This window comes from Cataglyphis hispanica, chromosome 13 (genome assembly GCF_021464435.1).
Source record: "Cataglyphis hispanica isolate Lineage 1 chromosome 13, ULB_Chis1_1.0, whole genome shotgun sequence".
In the NCBI taxonomy this organism is placed as follows: Eukaryota; Metazoa; Arthropoda; class Insecta; order Hymenoptera; family Formicidae; genus Cataglyphis; species Cataglyphis hispanica.
In genome coordinates, this window is record NC_065966.1 from 5,663,961 (window position 1) to 5,682,760 (window position 18,800).

Genomic DNA, 18,800 nt, shown 5'->3' on the forward strand with positions numbered 1-18,800 from the left:
TGAATAGCTTTTATTAAGGTGAACATTTTTAATTTATATTATATAACAATTTCATTTTTTATTAAAAATCAAAATAAAGAAAATGTACTATATATTTAATATGTTAAGACATTAAATATATAAACAAATGCAAAATATATATTAATAATATATTTCAAACATAATTTATTTGACTGTTTACAATATAAAAATAAAATTTTTTGAGGAAATTTTCTAAATCCCAATAAAATTCCATGAAAATTCCTTCATTTTTTCAGAGAGATATAAAAGAAAACCCTGAAAATTCCTTCAGTTTCCAGATATTTTTATTTAAAATTCCAAGTAGAGAAAATATTTTAAAGATTATTTGATGTAATTTTTTTAATATAAATTTTTTATTGCATGCGTCTTTTAATGTTTTCCATTTACGTGAAGGAAAAACAGAGAGTCTCTTAAGTGCTACACTTGTAAACGTAACTGAAAAAAATTCAGTAACTTTCTTTAGACGAGCATTTTTCACATAGATCAGCATATAAAATTTTCATTTTTTTTTTTATCACTAAAAATCACAATAAAAAGTATACGTACTGCATATTCAATATTTTTTTAAGACCTTGAATATATAAAGAAGTACAAAACATATATTTCAAACACATAATTCACTTGGCTCGCCGACTGTTTACAATGTGAGAGGAAAATGATTAGATTTTTTTTAAAGAAATTTCCTGAATCTCAATAAAATTCCACGAAAATTCCTTGATTGTTCCAGGATTTTTACAAAAGAAATTCCTCACAATGTTTCCCATATTTTTCCAGTTAATAGACACCCTAAATAAATATTCGATCCACATTCCTCTCACGCCAAAGACGAATTTTTCAAATTCACGGAATATGTCCCAAGGCACGCAAAACCACCGGCACGCGCTTCGCTCAAATATAATTTTGCGCAAAGCACACGATCAATAATAATGACCAAACGATTAATAACGCGTTCGCGCTCGTATTAACACCGCGCACGTTCAATCCGAATTCATCGCTTCCCGCTTCTCTGTCTCGCGCGTACCGTGGGAGCGGGGGGGGGGTTGGATGAGCGGGAAGGAGAGCGACTAATAAATTATTACGCGTAATCGATCGCATCGCCTCCGATTCGCCATTTGCGTGTTCATTTATCACGCACTCGCGTTTACTCCCGACACGCACGCCGAAAACGCGTCGCCTTGCCGGCGCAATTGCACTTTAACCGGCACAAACGCACGCACGTCGCCAACTCCCTTGATCTTGGGAGTAAGTAATTTCTCGATGTTACGGCCGGAGAGCGAGGAGCCGCAAAGGGATGGTAATGGGGAAGGAAAACAGGTGGGACGGAGGGAGGAGAGGGGGAAAGGAAGGATACTCCACGAGACAGAGAGAGAGAGAGAGAGAGAGAGAGAGAGAGAGACGAAGACGTGCTCAAAGTTCTAGAACTGCAACCTCTGTTGCCCGCTCCGAAATATGTTATGGTGTAATGTCGTGGGAGGCGGGGGAGGGGGAGGGGGAGGGGAGGAGAAACTGCGGCGATATCGGCGCACAGCAACGGCGCCTCCGGGCCAGAAGTGCGTCTGTAACTTATTTCCCCGACTCTCTGCGTTGACTGCATGCCGACTGTCGTCGCGCATTCGTTATCATTCGTTTTAAATGCAAATCCGCCGGCTGCAATCGCGCACTCTTGCATTGTGGTTATTTGCACGATGCGTCACGCGGCCCCGTGTCGTTCGCGCGCGCGAAAAGTGGACTTTCTTTTTTTTTTCCTCTTTTTCAAGCTGGAAATGCGAATTTCATCTTTATACGGCGGCTTTTGAAAAAACACGGTGCGCGATGGAGGGTGAGTGCGATTGCGTGTTTCATGGGATGTAAAGCGCGAAAAATTGTTAAAAATTAAAAATTTGTTGTTGCCTATTTTTGAAAATATCGCGTGCGTCAATTTTGATTCTTCCCGTATCTTATTTTTGAATATACAGGATGTTCCAGGTGAGGTTAATGAAACTTTAGGATTTTGCAGGAAATTGAATTTGGAACGAAAATGTTTTTGTAAACATAGATCTGAAGAAAAAGCTTTGTTAAAAAGTTATAGCTGATAAATTTCAAAAAGTTACAAAAAATTATTTTTAATGATTTTTAAAAATAACTTCAAAATCTCTTATTTATTTAAAAAAAAGTAACGAAATAAATTTGACGGGTAATTAAAGCACAAATTAAATTACATCAATTTCATTTAATTCTGATAAAGCATTCAAAAGAAAATAAACTCGAAATACCGAAAAAAAACAAAAAAAACAGAAACTTGAAAAAACCTTCTTTTGATGGTCTTTATGTAAACGCTACATTGGTAGCGCAAACATTGCAAATGTAAACATAAAAATGTTCTTATTAAATTTTGATCATAACTTTGATCATAATTATTTAGAGAGTTTATTAGCTCTAACTTTTTAACGAAGCGTTTCCGAACCTATGTTTATTGGAACTTTTTTCTTTCAAATTTAATTTCCTACAAGAGCCTGAAGTTTCACTGACTTAATCTGGGACATCCTATATATACAGGGTATCTCGTAAAGCCCATAACAATAATTAAGGGTAAATTCTTGCAAATTAAATTTTATGAAAAATTAAAACTACCTTCTTTAATTAGTTTCAGATTTTAGGATTTAGTTTTATTAAGAGAGAGATTTTTTATTCAGATTTAAGTTACAAAGATACGTGGAAAGATGATGGAAAAATTAGAAACTTGCAAAAAATGATGATATTTTTATTGTTAAGGAAAAATCGTATCCAAATGATTTCAAGAATTCACCCTTAACAGTTATTATGAGTCACCTTGTATGTAGAGAGAAAAAGGGATGTTTAAATTTGAGGAAAATCTCTATCTTAATTTATGATTCATAAATAATTACTCCTGTCATACTTTAATTTGAGCAAAAGTACAATAAAATTTTTCATCAAATAAATCAAATAAATCCTATAAATCCTATTTTCACGCTTACGTGACTCAAATAATATCGTGATAATGGCAAGATGTTTATATGGCGAGTACAAGTGGAATCGATTAACTCTAACGTTCGTCTATTTTCGTTCTCTTTGCAGACCAGATGAGCGACGTCTGCAAGAAGTACTTCCTGCGGGACCTCTACAGGAAGATAGACGGCGCCGTTCTTACGTCGCAAAATGAGAGGGAGCTCGATTGCGCCATTACTTTCCAGACTCACAGCATCCTCCAGCGTTTCATGCTGCGATTCGATCAGCTGCAGTTAGACTGCAACGACCATCTCTACATCTACGATGGCGCGCACGCGGTCGGCAGTTACAAGGTAAGTCGTCCATGAAATCTACACAGTGTGCTAAACGATATTATCGAGAGCTCGGCTCTACGGCCTTCGTCGCAGCAAATGATCGCCAGGCCAGGCTTCGATAAGACATCTCACGTTTCCTTAATGGATTTCGATCGGCGAGATAACCGGCACGGTACAAGGGAAATATTCCGAAAAAAATTAATGGAGAAAAAAGGTTAAATTCAACGATTGAAATCGGCATAATTTCGGTGTGCTCGGACGGATTTCTATGTTTTATGAAAATGAAAATTGCCTCTATTATATAAATCTAATTTACATTAATGCGTCTTTATATATTTTGCAATTTATAAAATTTTTTTTTGAATTATAACTATTGACTATATAAAAAAATAAATCGAAAATATAATTATTGAAAATAAATTGAAAATATTTTCAATGAAAAAAAAAAAAAAAATGTTATCTATAAATGCGCGAATAAGTCTGAGCGATTTAAAGTCGTAAACAGTGAGGAGTCGATCTCTGTATTTGCGATTCGCGAATGAGCGAAAAAATAATTGAAAAAAATTGCAGCTGTCTCAAGATCCATCTCGAGATGGTGCGATTGGGTCAAGGTGAGATTGAGATTGACATTCATATGGATATCCGCATATAAAGTGTGCTCTTATGTAAAGCGGATAGAAATTCATTAATACGTGTTTGTTCCCTCGATTTGGCTCTCAGATTAGCCGCAACCTTGAAATCTTTTAATACTAAATCGACATGCGTCATCATATACAGACTGTTTGTACCTGGAACCTGTTTTATTATTCTTCTTAGTCCGTGGTTCTGGGAAATTTAAATAGACATGTGACATTGCAAAGTGCCTGTCAAATGTTGACAGAGAAGGTTAAAAATATTTTTATTGTACAATAGTAGCAAAAAAACTGTCAAAATTAAAAAAAAAAAGGAAAACATATTTTTTAGGTTTATAAAGTTTGAAAAATCAAATAAATAAATTTGGATTATAAAAAGAATTCAATTATCACAAAATAATATAATTTTTAATTATTCATAAAAGAAAATAGTTGTAATTTTATTAATAATTTTGTTTTTTAAATATTTATTAATACTTTTCTTAATTTATGACAAAAAGAGAGAGATAGAAGGAGAGAAATAATATTTTTCTACGTACTTCTCTACGTAATTTCTAGTAACTAATTTTTAAACAATTGGATTTAAATCAAATTTTACACAAATATTTATTAGAGTTTTCTTAATGTATGTAAACATTTTTATTTTGTTGGCAATATTTTTTCTTTCTACAAATTTGTCATTAACAAGCTACAATACATGATTTTCTCTAAGAATCAATATTAACGTTTAACTCAAATAATTTGCAAATTGTTTAGTTGAAGAATTATGCTCAGCTTTTGCACAGTTACTACTCAGAGGAAATAATAGAACGGTCTGCGAAATTTTCATGCCTTTGTCAATGTTTGACATAAGACACATGCATCTTTAAATCAACCTTGCGTTGAAGTTTCGTCTAGGATCAACCTTGCGTTGAAGTTTCGTCTAGGATCATTTCGAACAAGGATCAAATATGTGAACATATTAATTGGCGAATTATTTCGCAATGCTTCGATTAAACGACAGATTGAAGTGGCGAGTGCGTAAACGGCGAGACGCGCGCGAGAATATTATTTTTCAATTAATTTGCGATAAATTTTATTGCGCCGCGAGAGTTCCATAGAGAAGTTAATTATTAAGCTACTTAGCGTAATGCAGCATGGAAATTTAAAGGATCAGTTGGGAGCCATTAAAACGCGGCAATTTCCACTGAAATTGCCGCGCGGTTCGTGTTCCAACTGGAAACTACGATGTTAAACATGCTGATACATGGTGCTGATACGAGTGAGATCATGTCATTAAGAAGAACGAAAGTGTATTAATATCTCGTCCAGAGATAATATTATTAATCACTATCTCCGTTGCTGTGTCTTTCAGATTTATATCAAAAACATCACACGTTACGTTACATCTTTTTTTTTTTTAATAACAATTATTTTTATTTATATTTAATCATCGGAAATTTGCGTTTTATATTTATTCGGTGAAAAGAATTTGAGCAATGAATGCTAGGAGTTTGTTCGCCTTTTATGTACGTCCGTAAAAATCCCTACCTTTGTGATGAACTTACAATTAATCGACCGAATGTGCGACCGAGTTTCATTGTTTCGAAAAGAACGAGGTCGTTTAAAAAGATATTCCAAGCTATTGAGAATATCGACCTCTTCAGGGTCTGAAATTGCATGCCGATATTAAAAGCATGATAAAAAAAATGAATTATTATTAAGGCTTTAAATAGAGAGATATGAGATCAGTATTTGTCTTAATAAATAATTATTAATTATATAATTATAATTAATTATATAATTAATTATAATTAATTAGATAATTATATAATTATATAATTAATTATATAATAAATAATTATTGATTATATATACTGATAAATTTTATTATTCATACCAAACAGAAATATATCTTGCAATTTCATTTAACGCGAGGAATTTTATCACGTTCCTCTTCCACTAGTGAGATATGAATGACGAGGAATTTAAGGATTCCCGTCCCAGGATCAATCCCATTCACTGGACGATGACATCAATGGCTGAGGAAAGCTCCGAACGACTTCATTGAGCGAATTGGCCATTAACGAAACACTGACGTTGCTCTCGCGGCGCAGCGTTTTACAATCCGCCATTCGACGATTTTTCTCGGATTTTTCTCTAACGATTGGGGTGCACGCGGCCGATGCACTTGCCGTTTACTATTCGACGTGAGCCGACCTAATTGCCGTCATTGTTCAAAGACGGCGCCGCTAATTGCGAGGCCAACGACGTTATTTTTCCTGCAGTTATACTAACGCTGTTGCGGAGAAAGAGGGTGAAAAGGGGAAAGAGAGAGACGGGGAGGAAGAAAGGAAGATGGCTCTCTTTCTCCCCGCTTCGTCTGCGCGAGGTTCAATTTTAATTATATTCCGCCCATTATGCATTCCGAGCATGACCAGCGCGGGATAAGGTAACGCAAACTTGCGCCATTAATCAAGATTCGTTTCTTGAAAAAAAAAAAAGGGATGCGTGCGGATTCGGTTCTTTTCTTGCCCCAAGTTTCCTCCTCCGATTTTTTTGCAATCGAATCGAGATACTTTTCTGGAAGTATCTCTTCGTTAAAAATATTTTCTACTTTTTAAGGCTCGATCATGATCATTTTGACTCCTCGAAATGTAAGAGGCACTTTTTTAATACGGAAAAAATAATTAAAAAATTCTATCGTTTATTAGAAAATTATTAAGAAAATAATTTCCACGAATTATATGTAATTTTTTAATTCATCCATTCATTTATTTATTTATGTATAATAAATTGATCGTAAACTAAAAAAATTTAATCTAACCCAACCTATGTGTCCGCGAGGTGAATCTTTCAGGGTCAGGTTAGTTTTTTTCGGGATGGTGCTGCTTGCAATTTATTACACATAAATAAATGAATGTACTGAGATACTCTTTATTAAGTGTACATGGATAATAAGGAAAGTTTATGATGTGTTCTATTTACATAATTGTTTGTTATGATTTCTGTTCCAAGGAAATATTTTTTATTAATCTTTTTCTTGTTGAAATTCAAATTTTACGTTTTGTAAAATTGTATTATTACTATATCTTGAAAATTATTGATTCTAGATTTTTTTTTATTATTTTTCTCGTGTTCAAAATTGCCTTCAGAAACGATCTTTCAAATAGGAGACAAAAATTATCGTGCTTTTATTAAATGTACAAAATACGCTTATATCTATATTTATATGTATAGAAAATATACTTTATTTTATATATTTTTAATGTGTGTCTATTGGAAATATTAATTTTTCTCTCCCTGCATTGATGAGGAAAAAATCCATTAATCGCAGCATCGATGATTAAAATGCCTCTTTAATGTTTCACACGTACTTTCGCAATTTGAATGGAATGTCGCAACGTATATTTTCTCAGTCGACCAACCATTCTCTGAAAAATGAATTCATTTTTTACAGTTCACCCTCATATGCATCCCGTGAATGCGTATTCGAGTGCGAGCATGTTTATTTATTAAGCGCACTCAATTACGCGTCCACACCGATCGTAAACAACAGTCTCGTTCGCAGCTCGGCTGCAATACAGGGTGGCGAGAATAATGCATTTCGATCCCTATGAAATTGATTAGAATAATATATATATATATAATTTATTAATAATAGATATATATATAAATTAATTTATCAATATAACATTTATATGATTATGGGTGATAAAAGTATTAATTTTCAAAAATTATTTTTTTGTTCGATTTAATGAAAAAAATTCTGACCTTTTTAATTGATTGATTTATTGTAATCATTGATAATGGCTGCGGATCTCTTTGCCTAAAATTGACTCACACATGCGCAATGATTTCAATAATATTAATCGTTAAATGTTATCTAGCAATAAAAATATTGTGTCGCGAATCACACATTATTTTTATATTTTTATAAATTTATTATATATAAAATAATTATATATTATTATTAATTAAATTAAATAATTAAATAATTATATATTATTATTATTTAAAATAATTAGATATTAAATAATTATATATTATAATAATTTATTATATATAAATTTATTATATAATTGAAAAACTTGTTTTGCATATTTTAAGTCATATTACTGATAAACAATAAATCGCTAGAAATTATTGCTTTAATTAAATCTAGATATTGAGTGCGATGTACTTCGGTCACCCTGTGTATCTTCGCGGCGATATATATGGCTCTCGAAGCGCGGAGCGGTACTATCTCGGCATAATTTACGAAAAATAAACGACATAGCACAACCGTGTTATAGTCAGCGAAATATCTTCCTCATTTAAATTACCTCGGGTATTTTTCGCCGCACATTACTCACGATACGCAAACGCGAAATTGCCGATGTCTGTGTGAGACTCGTAGAGACACACAATAGTAGAAGGCCAGAGAGCAATTACAATTTTTTGCATAATGGCGAACTTTAACTTTAATGTTTTTTTTTTACGACTTTAGTAACGGTCCATTGCACGCGCCTTTTTTTATTGCGTTGCTTTCTCCTTATTTTGCAAATATGCCAGCCGTCCTTAAGGTGTCTGACCATTCTGACTGCTCGACAAATAGGCTTATTTTTAAAAATTTGTAAATTCGAAAGTATAAGACAAAATTTATTTATTTTCGCCCACAGAGTAGATTAGGGTTTTAAGAATGTCTCTTATAAGATTTAACAAAAAAATATTCCAAAATGACGGCGCTGCAACTGTTACCGTGGAGGTCCACGCGCGTAGCTGGCGGTAAGTTTATCTTAGTTATAATGAACCTGAAAAAAAAAAAAATTTTGCTTATTCGTGAATAGTGTGGCTACAATGTAGCGTACGATTTTTGCGATAAGTTGATTAATTATTTTTTTATTAATTTTTTTCTTGTCAAATTTCTATGAAAAATACGATTTTTTTTTCTTCGCCTCACCGTTATTTCCCCATTAATAGAAAAAAAAAATCCGTACGCTACATTGTAGCCACACTATTCACGAATAAGCAAAAATTTTTTTTTTTTTTTCAGATTTATTATAACTGAGATAAACTTACCGCCAGCTACGCGAGTGGACCTTCACGGCAACAGTTGCAGCGCCGCCATTTAAAAATATTTTTTGTTAAAACTTATAAGAGACATTCTTAAAACCCTAATCTACTATGTGGCCAAGAATAAATAAGTTTTGTTTTATACTTTCAAATTTACAGATTTTTTTAAACATAAGCCCATTTTTCGAGCGGTCAGGGTGGTCAGATCCCTTAAGAGTCCGTCTTTCCTGAGTCTCTTCACCCGCTAAATGTTACTTTGGTTCTTTTTCCGCGAAGCGCGCACTCTCATGCCGAGCATCTTCGATACGCTTGTTACTTTAGTAAAGTGCTGTGGTTCGAAAAATCAAATGTGGTATGTGTATCATCGTTCGCAAAATACGAAATGCATTATTCATCCTCTATTCAGGAACTTTTAACGGAAGCCATAAATGTGTAGCAAGTTCGGTGTAACAAGTAAGTGTGAATAAAAAGTTCGCTTCAAAAGCTGAACTAACTTTATTATTTTCTTTCTCCATTACATTGTTGAAAAAGTTAGTTTTAATTTCAAAATCCTGCACCCTTATGTGGATATATGGTAATCCTTCTTTTAATCCCTTGACACACGGAGATGGGAACTCATCGCGCGCGCGCGCAAAAAAAAAGAGCGATATTACAGAAATATTTCAATTGGCAAGATCTGTCAATTAATCCTAATGCCTGGAATATTTCATTTTTGCCTTATTTCAGCTATGAATAAAACAGTACATTTTGCATGTATGAGTGAATAGGCACAGAAAAAAAAAAAAACTCTCGTCGTGTGAGAAACGCTTGCAATTTTACTTTTTAAATTCCTTTTCGTCCCGATGCGACGACCATGATGTTAAGAGGACGACATTTTTAACGGAATCCACTTATATTCTTTCTCTCGTATTCTCGTCCAGCTGGATTAATTTGCGTTGCTGGACTCCGGGAACAGGGCGGTAAAGTTCTAATTTTGTAACTTGTAATTAACTTGGCCCGCGCGAGACTAACTTTGTCCGCGAATAAAGAGAAAGAGATGGCGGGAGTTGGCGGAAAAATCTGTTCTTTAATTGCTAAGTCAAATAACGTAATTAACTCCTTATCGAGATGCGGGGAGTGCACTTACTGTTGGATTCCGGATTTTCCTCTGACAAGAGCAGCGCGGACGAGTTTACATAATTCGAGGAAAATCAGGTATTGTAATTTGGAGAATTAATTCTTAGAGAGATCCTGAAAATTATAATAAGCTGTTTCGTAACTCACTTCGCGGGTTGGAATCATCGTGTTTTACGGATTCATGACGATGTATATATCAAAAAGTTACAGAATCATTTTTCGAAAGCTAAAATAAATTTATAATCAAAAAGCGAAAGGTAAATATGTAGTGTATTTTCTTTATTTTAATTTTTAATAATAAAAAATGAAAATGTTATACAAATTAAAAATTTTTATTTTAATAAAAGCTCTTCAGTTTTTCTACATTTGTAAAACCAGCACTTGAAACTTAAATAGCTTTGTATTTTTTCTTTATATGAATAAAAAACATTAAGAAAAACGCTGACAATGAAAAAACTAATTCCAGAAAATTGCATCAAAAAATCTTGAAAATATTTTCTCTACCTGGAATTTTGAACAAAAATATTTGGAAGGCCAGAGAATTTTCAGGGAATTTTTTTACAAGATTTAAGGGTCTTGATGACGACAACAAAAGCGACTTTGAATTCACGCCCTCGCTGGCCGTTTATGGGACGGGTTGTCACCCGCTCTTCGAAGGCAGGCAACATCTGTTATCATCGTTATCATCATTTCACCTTTCGTCGACCTTATTGAGACCCATCAGCGGCTGTCAGATCCCGCCGAATTTTGCGACAATATCGTCTAAACGTGTCATTAGTTAAACGCCAGCTCGAGTAGCGGGCTCGGATATATTCGCGACTGAAGTTACAACTCCTAGGCCGCCTAAGGCGTGGTCATTAACGGATGAACTTCGAAGCGGGGTGCCCCGTAAATCCGCCAAAGCCTCTACCGCCGCCGCAGACTCCTCGCGCACAACCCACACGAATATCTCGAGATATTGATAATGGAAGTGGGAGATGATCCGCGGCATCTTCCACATTTCAGCACCGCTAAATACCTCTTGCTAGATATTACGGAATGCCCTCCCTCATACACGTTTGTATCAGTCCACGGGTATATTCGAGACTTAATTCTCTAATCCGGCTAAATAGAAATCCCCGTTATTCATGTGAATCAATTTCACTTGATGTCAATGGAGAGCAACGGCTCATGAAAGCGCTTGTAAGCGGCAAATAAATTATTTCTGACAGACACGTGATGTCGCGAAGAAGCGTAGGAGAGTTTAAACGGGATGTCTACTCCCTGGAAAAACATGGAAAACTCGGAATTTTTAGGGAATTTTTTTGTGCCTGGAGAAATAAAAATATTAGAAAACACATGCAATAAAAAACTTATATTAAAAAATTGCACCAAATAATCTTGAAAATATTTTCTTGGAATTTGAAATAAAAATAGTTTGGAAAAATCAAGGAATTTTCAGGAATTTTATTGGGATTCAGAAAATTTCTTTAAAAAATTTTTGGAAAACTCGGAATTTTTAGGGAATTTTTTTGTGCCTGGAGAAATAAAAAATATTAGAAAACACATGCAATAAAAACTTATATTAAAAAATTGCACCAAATAATCTTGAAAATATTTTCTTGGAATTTGAAATAAAAATAGTTTGGAAAAATCAAGGAATTTTCAGGAATTTTATTGGGATTCAGAAAATTTCTTTAAAAAATTTTTGGAAAACTCGGAATTTTTAGGGAATTTTTTTTGTGCCTGGAGAAATAAAAATATTAGAAAACACATGCAATAAAAACTTATATTAAAAAATTGCACCAAATAATCTTGAAAATATTTTCTTGGAATTTGAAATAAAAATATTTGGAAAAATCAAGGAATTTTCAGGAATTTTATTGGGATACAGAAAATTTCTTTAAAATAATTTTTTCTTTAATAATTTTATTTTTGTATCGTAAAGAATTAAATAAATTATGTTTAAAATATATTATAAATATATATTTTCTATTTGTTTATGTATTCAATGTCTTAAATATGTAGTGTATTTTCTTTATTTTAATTTTTAATAATAAAAAATGAAAATGTTATACAAATTAAAAATTTTTATTTTAATAAAAGCTCTTCAGTTTTTCTACATTTGTAAAACCAGCACTTGAAACTTAAATAGCTTTGTATTTTTTCTTTATATGAATAAAAAACATTAAGAAAAACGCTGACAATGAAAAAACTAATTCCAGAAAATTGCATCAAAAAATCTTGAAAATATTTTCTCTACCTGGAATTTTGAACAAAAATATTTGGAAGGCCAGAGAATTTTCAGGGAATTTTTTTACAAGATTTAAGTAGACTTGATAAAAAAATGCCGGCATAAACGATACAATGTTTTGGCAAAGTACGACTTATAATAAAATCTTAGATTAATATAATAGCGACAGAACTGAAAACATACATATATCTTTTTCCACGATTCGTCTAAGGAATTGCATTCCTAAAAGAACAATCAGGTAATGGAATAACTGAATCGCAAGATTTTCCGTAATGCTATCATAATATTGTACCTTTCTATTCTTTGTACTTTATTAGCGAGACGGACAGACGAGAATAAGAGAGTCTTGCTACCTCGATTTGAATTTGTTGACGTAATTTTGATATGCGCGATATAATTTTCATCAAACTAATTCCTCGTCTAAGAATATAAGAAGATCAGCTGATTGTATCACGTGCAGCTACGTTTCACTTTTGTCATTCGATAAATGCAAGACGATAAAGAAATTTTGTTTTTACGTAGTTTAAAGTCGATTGTCTTGTCCCGCAAGCAGCCAGATTTTCTCGCTGACCGAAAAAAAATATCTCGCCATTTTTTTTAAATGTAATCGCACTATGTATCGTGGAATTAACGTTACATCAACGTATGCGCGTATCCGGTAGAGCGAAAAAAAGAAATCGTCTGGCCGAAGACAAATTTGTTCTACTTCGTGCCCTCGTGGCTTTGCGAGGCTTTTAGTTTTCGCGTTTGCTTTCACAGATAAGCCGCCTTTTTCTTCTCGCTCTAACCTGACGGCTGCTGGTCCAGACAAAGGCTTAAGCTTGTAGTCGGCTAACTTTTAGAAAGTGTCTTCAACATACATGCGATTTTCCATTTAGTTGTCAGATGCAAACACGGCAAATCTGCATATATTCTTACACCGCAAATGTTCGCAAATTCTCGCTTGTGTGAATTAAACTCATATTATAATATTTTCACGTTGTCAAGTTTTGATATAATTAAATGAAAATATAATTAATAATGACACGAGTAAATAAAAATTAAATAAATAATAAAAAAATTAAATCAAAATATAATTAATAATCAATATAATTGACACGAGTAAATAGAAATTAAATAAATTCATTAATTAAATAAATAATAAAAAAAATTTCATAAAAATATAATTAATAATTAATATAAATGGCACGCGTAAATACATTTTGGGAGATTTTAAAAGCTGCGTGTATGATTGAAAATTTTATTAATTTGCCTTATTTGACATGTCAAAATTCTAACCCACAGACATACAATTCTCTATCGTATTTTTTTTTTTTCCAATTATAAAACATTTATACACGATATTATTCATCGTTTATTCTATTTCGCTTATGGGAGCGATGTGATTATTATTTGAATTATAAACTTTCGATTATTAATAATTTACATAAGAGCAGAATGTGAAATAAAACATGCGTGCTCGTTAATAAGGGCTCGTCGGAGTAAGGACGAAGCTCGAAGCGAAGGACGGCTGAAGGATTGTTCCTCCGTCGTTCCTTACTGCCAACTTTCTCACGTCCGCGATTGTGCGAGTAATGATAACGTCGACTTGAACTTTCTTACTGCGCGATATCGCCGCCGAGAATTTGTGCAGCGCTTACCGTGGAATTTCGCAAGTTCCTAGGAAGCAGTGCAGTCTCGTCTCGAGATGCTGGAGGGAAGAACGAACTGGGAAAAGGGGGAGAAGGTACTAAGAGAGTTAACGTAGTGTTGCAGCGTTAAGTTGACCGAATTTATGTTCGTTGTCGCCGTTTTGGCCATCGCGTTCCTCAGCCTCTCTCTCTCTCTCTCTCTCTCTCTCCCTCAACTGTTGTCCAAGATTCTAAAATATGACAACGTGATATTTTTAAGAGCACGTGGTAACGAGGGCTTTAAATTCTCGCAGGATTTTCGTCAAGAAAAACGTCATGGATTTATTATGATTCTAGAGAAATTTCTTGTTTATTTGTTTTTAAGATATTTAAGGATGTTTTTGGCTGTACAATAACAGCAAAAGACTGTCAAAGTTAAAAGAAAGGCACATTTTTTATATTTATATTGTTTGAAAAATTAAATAAATAAATCGATTATAAAAGGAATTACAGTGTCATAAAATAATATGATTTTTAATATTTCTGTAAAAGAAAATAATTGTAATTAATATTTTCCTTAATTTATGACAACAATTTTTGATTATAATAATAAATATAATAAATAAATAAATGATAAATATTTCCTGAAATCAACTGTAAGAAACAAAGAAAAAAACTAGTAATTTGCAAAAAGAGAGAGAGAGTATTTTCTTACAATTTTTAGTAAATAATTTTTAAATAAATAGTATTTAAATTAAATTTTGCAAATATTTATTAGAATTTTTTGAATATTTTTATTTCCTTGACAATGTTTTATGCCTGTCCAATTTGTCAGTGAGTGCTGTAATACGCAATGTTCCAAGAAAGAATATTAATTTTAAATTTAAATAATTTGCAATATTGATTGCAGTTTTGACATACGACGCATACATGTTTAAATACAAGTGCTCGCAATATCAATGAATATGAAAGCCTGCAGGCTTTTATACTGTTATCGCAGATACTCATGCGCAACAATCTCTTTACTTATTTATCACGCAATAATTTTTATTCGTGATGAGCTCTAATTGCAGCAAAACATGCAGCGGCACACGGCGCGCTTATAATTACGCTACGTTTTTATGTCAATATAAATATTAAAGAAAAATTAATTTTTTCATGCAGCATTTAACATACCTTTTCAACGAATGTATTCACGAATATTCCGAAGGAAAAGCTAAGTAAGCTGGGAATGCCAACTCTGACTCGTGTTCTTCGCCCTTTACATATCTTTCTTTTTTTTCTGCTTACATGCAATAAATCGTTCGCGACTGAGGGAAAACTGCGATACTTGGGGATGATTCAAAAGCGCTCACTCGGAAATGAGATCGTTCGCGAAACTCTCTCGCATCGAGAACCTTAAGCTGCCGACAGCCGTTTTCAAGTTTCATCACCTCGTGCATACTTTAGCCCGTTTTCGCTTTACCTTATTTTTATCGGAGAAGCACGCTTTTGCCAGTGTATCTATTTTGCCTCCTATATATCAATGTTGAATTTAATATTACTCTCAACTTCTCTCGTCACATCCGAAATCCCAAAATCCCTCCATCGCGTCCATATTTGATTTGTTATCCTTCACAAGCTTTTCTCTCTCTTACAAATACATCTTTTTATATTTTTGATATTTAATTTGTTCAACAAGGACATTAATATTATTTACCTAACAATTTAAAATAATTATATAAATCTCTTGTATTCATGTTGTTTTTTTAGTTATTCATATTATGAATTTTTCTTTGTTTATTACGAAATAATTATGTTTGAATTGTAAATAATTTTTCAAACATCTTTCGCAGCTTTTAATTAATATATAACAACATTTATCTCGAGATATCGTGTTATTAATTACGAAAAACATGTCGTCGTTCTTTGATTACTTATTAATTACTCCTAATTAATTATTGAGTAATTATTAAAGAAGTGCAAGCTCAAGAGTCATCTCTCGTTAATAAAGACTGAATTACGGCTGTTTCATGTTTGCAAAGAATATTAAATAAAATAACGAAGAAACATGCATCCAGCAATGATAAACTTTGTTCAAAGTTTATTTATTTATTTTAGCATTTTATATTGAAATAGTGAAAAATATCTCATCTCATGCAATGGAGATTAATGACGTTAATTCGAGGACCTCAGGGTGACAAGATCATTGTCTTTTGAAATTGTACAGAGTGATAAAGATGCATAAATGTTATGTTTAGAGAAAGATCAAATTTTTAATTGCACTGGAGATTAATTGAATAAATATAATTCTATATTAATTTTTTTTTTTCTATATTAATTTTAAATATTTCTGTATTAATTTACCATCATTGATTAATAATTATAATTAAAGATTTTTAATTTTCCTAAATTTAAGAAATAAATTTAATACGTACAACTTTGTTCACGTGTTTTATTAACCGGCATTATTGGTTCATTACTTCATTATTGGTTTTAAAATAATAAGTCTAGATGAGCGATTCATCGTCCTAATGTAAAAAAAGAGCGACGTCGTTATTAATCCGATATTTATGCGGAGCATTTTCTTTGGGATGAACGAGCGAGAGCGCGATAAGATTCTCGCTGATTCGAGAAATCTCTCGCGTTTTCGACGCGAATTTCCATTCGCCCCGCCAACGGAAATATTCAGCTCGATCGTAACGCAATTCGCAGGTGGATAAATCTGGCAGTGAGGCGAGGAGGACGAGACCGAGATTGAGTCATTAGTTTTACGGGGATAAGACTAACGATCCAATCCCTCGAACGCGATAAATCAGTTTGCCGAGCGGGTGAACTTATTCGGCTTACATCGAGCCGCTTTAACATCGAGTGTAATGCTGAACATTCGACCCGGGAACGTGTAGTAAATTTGCAATTATGAGCCAGTCCTGCCCGGCCTACTATCGTCTCGATTATTTACGCGATAACGCGGTTAATGGCGTTGCATCAGCGTCCGAATGAAGGATTCGTTTCCGATCTTCATTCGAGAAAGATACCGAAGATAAAATTTTTAATCGCACTCAAGATTAATTGAATAAATATAATTCTATATTAATTCTTTTTCTATATTAATTTTAATTATTTCTATATTAATTTACCATCATTGATTAATAATTATAATCATCATCTCATACCAATGATTTGTGATAGCAAATCGAAAAATATTTTTATTGATTGTGAGACGATATTTGAAATACAATACATATAACACACATATATATATAGGGTGTTCCAGGTGAGATCAATGAAACTTCAGGGTCTTATAAAAAATTGAATTTGAAATAAAAAGGTTTCTATAAACATTTAGGTTTGAAAAAGCTTTGATAAAAGTTATAGCTAAGAAACTTGGGAAAATCATGATTTTTCATGATTTTTAAAAATAACTTCAAAATCCTTCATTTATTTGAAAAAAGTAACGAAATAAATCTGATGGCTAATTAAATGTCAAACTAAATTTACATCAATTTAATTCTGACAAGGCGTTTAAAAGCTCAAAACAAAAAAAAAGAAAGCAGAAACTTGAAAAAAACCTTTCGATGATCTTTGTGTAAACACTACATTCATTGCAGACACAAACATGACAATGTTCTTATTCAGTTTTGATCATAATTAATACACAGAGTTTATTAGCTATAACTTTTTAACGAAACGTTTCCAGATCTACACCTAACCTAACCTAACCTAACCTAACCTAACCTATAGGAAACTCAATTTCCTATCTGAAGTTTCATTGACCTGACCCTGAACACCGTGTATATTGATTAATAATATCTTATTGCAACATTGTTTCATTCTTAAATCTATTTAGCACGTTTACTCGATTCGACACGTTTCTTCGTGCGATTAATTATTATTTTGACGCATGCAAGATCACGTTCGCCGCATTAATTCTTGTTTTGCAGTCGGTATCTGTTTGCAAAATAATAATGATAGAAGCATGTCCGGATATGTCGTGTGATATTTAATACAGATAATTCCACAATTCATCTAATTATTACCCGATGAAAAGCGTTAATTTCAACCTTCTTAATTATGTAACTTATATAACCGGAGATATGCCAGCTTTGCTCGACTCTACAATGAAAGATAAATTATTCATATTCTCGAATCGTATGCCTGATTAATATCATTATCTGGAAATTGATTACGCGGAATCGTCTGACGCTGCTATTGTTTTTAGAGTAAGGCCGTTTTTTTATCAAGACGGTTATTCAAGACGGTTTTTTTAATTTTTTTTTTTCTACTAAAATGTGCTTCGCAAAAATAGCCATGTTTATCTAGAATCTAAATAAAAAGCGTTCAATATTAAAAACACTAATACTTATTCTTGGAAAATTATATTTAAACAACTCGTGGAAATTTGCTAAATTGACAGGTGCATTGCTTCAGATATAATTCAAATATAAATATAAAATAAAAATATATTAATTAGAGCTAATTTGACTGTACATCTCATAGAACGATTATTTCATGAAATCTACCTATTAAATTTAAAGTTTAAGAAAATTTCGATCAAACTGTTAGCTTTGAAAACTACTTTCTATATTTATCACAAATTTAAATATAATGTGTTGACACGCATATTAATTTAAGGATCTATTTTTCTTTTTTAATAATATTTCGTACGACAACTACTTATCTTGATATTTTTACAAAAGTTTTCATTGTTGTTTACTAATGGTTTCATTATTTTTTTGATGACGCAAATGTTTTTCCTTCCTCCGTATATTTATTTCTATTTATGTCTCTAATATAAACAGGTTTTTTTTTTATCCTTTCCTTATCAACTCTTTCGTTCGTATTTCTTGTCGCTTTCGCATACATGTGTGTACGTATTTATTTTCCACGCTTT

The 18,800-nt window shown here is 32.5% G+C and overlaps 2 protein-coding genes across 5 annotated transcripts in view; one reads left to right on the plus strand and one right to left on the minus strand.

The window, feature by feature from the left end:
* Positions 1-18,800, minus strand: part of LOC126854233 (uncharacterized) — a 177,859-nt gene that overhangs the window by 123,383 nt on the left and 35,676 nt on the right. The gene's annotated exons all lie outside the window — the stretch shown is intronic.
* Positions 1-18,800, plus strand: part of LOC126854223 (hepatic triacylglycerol lipase-like) — a 212,463-nt gene that overhangs the window by 111,866 nt on the left and 81,797 nt on the right. For all 4 annotated transcript variants that reach the window (XR_007688081.1, XR_007688080.1, XM_050600740.1 and 1 more), the window contains exon 2: positions 3,097-3,320. Coding sequence is in view for 2 of the 4 variants with exons in the window: in XM_050600740.1 (XP_050456697.1) it covers positions 3,097-3,320 (224 nt within the window). In the remaining 2 variants the exon portion in view is untranslated. The remainder of the gene's footprint in view (positions 1-3,096; positions 3,321-18,800) is intronic.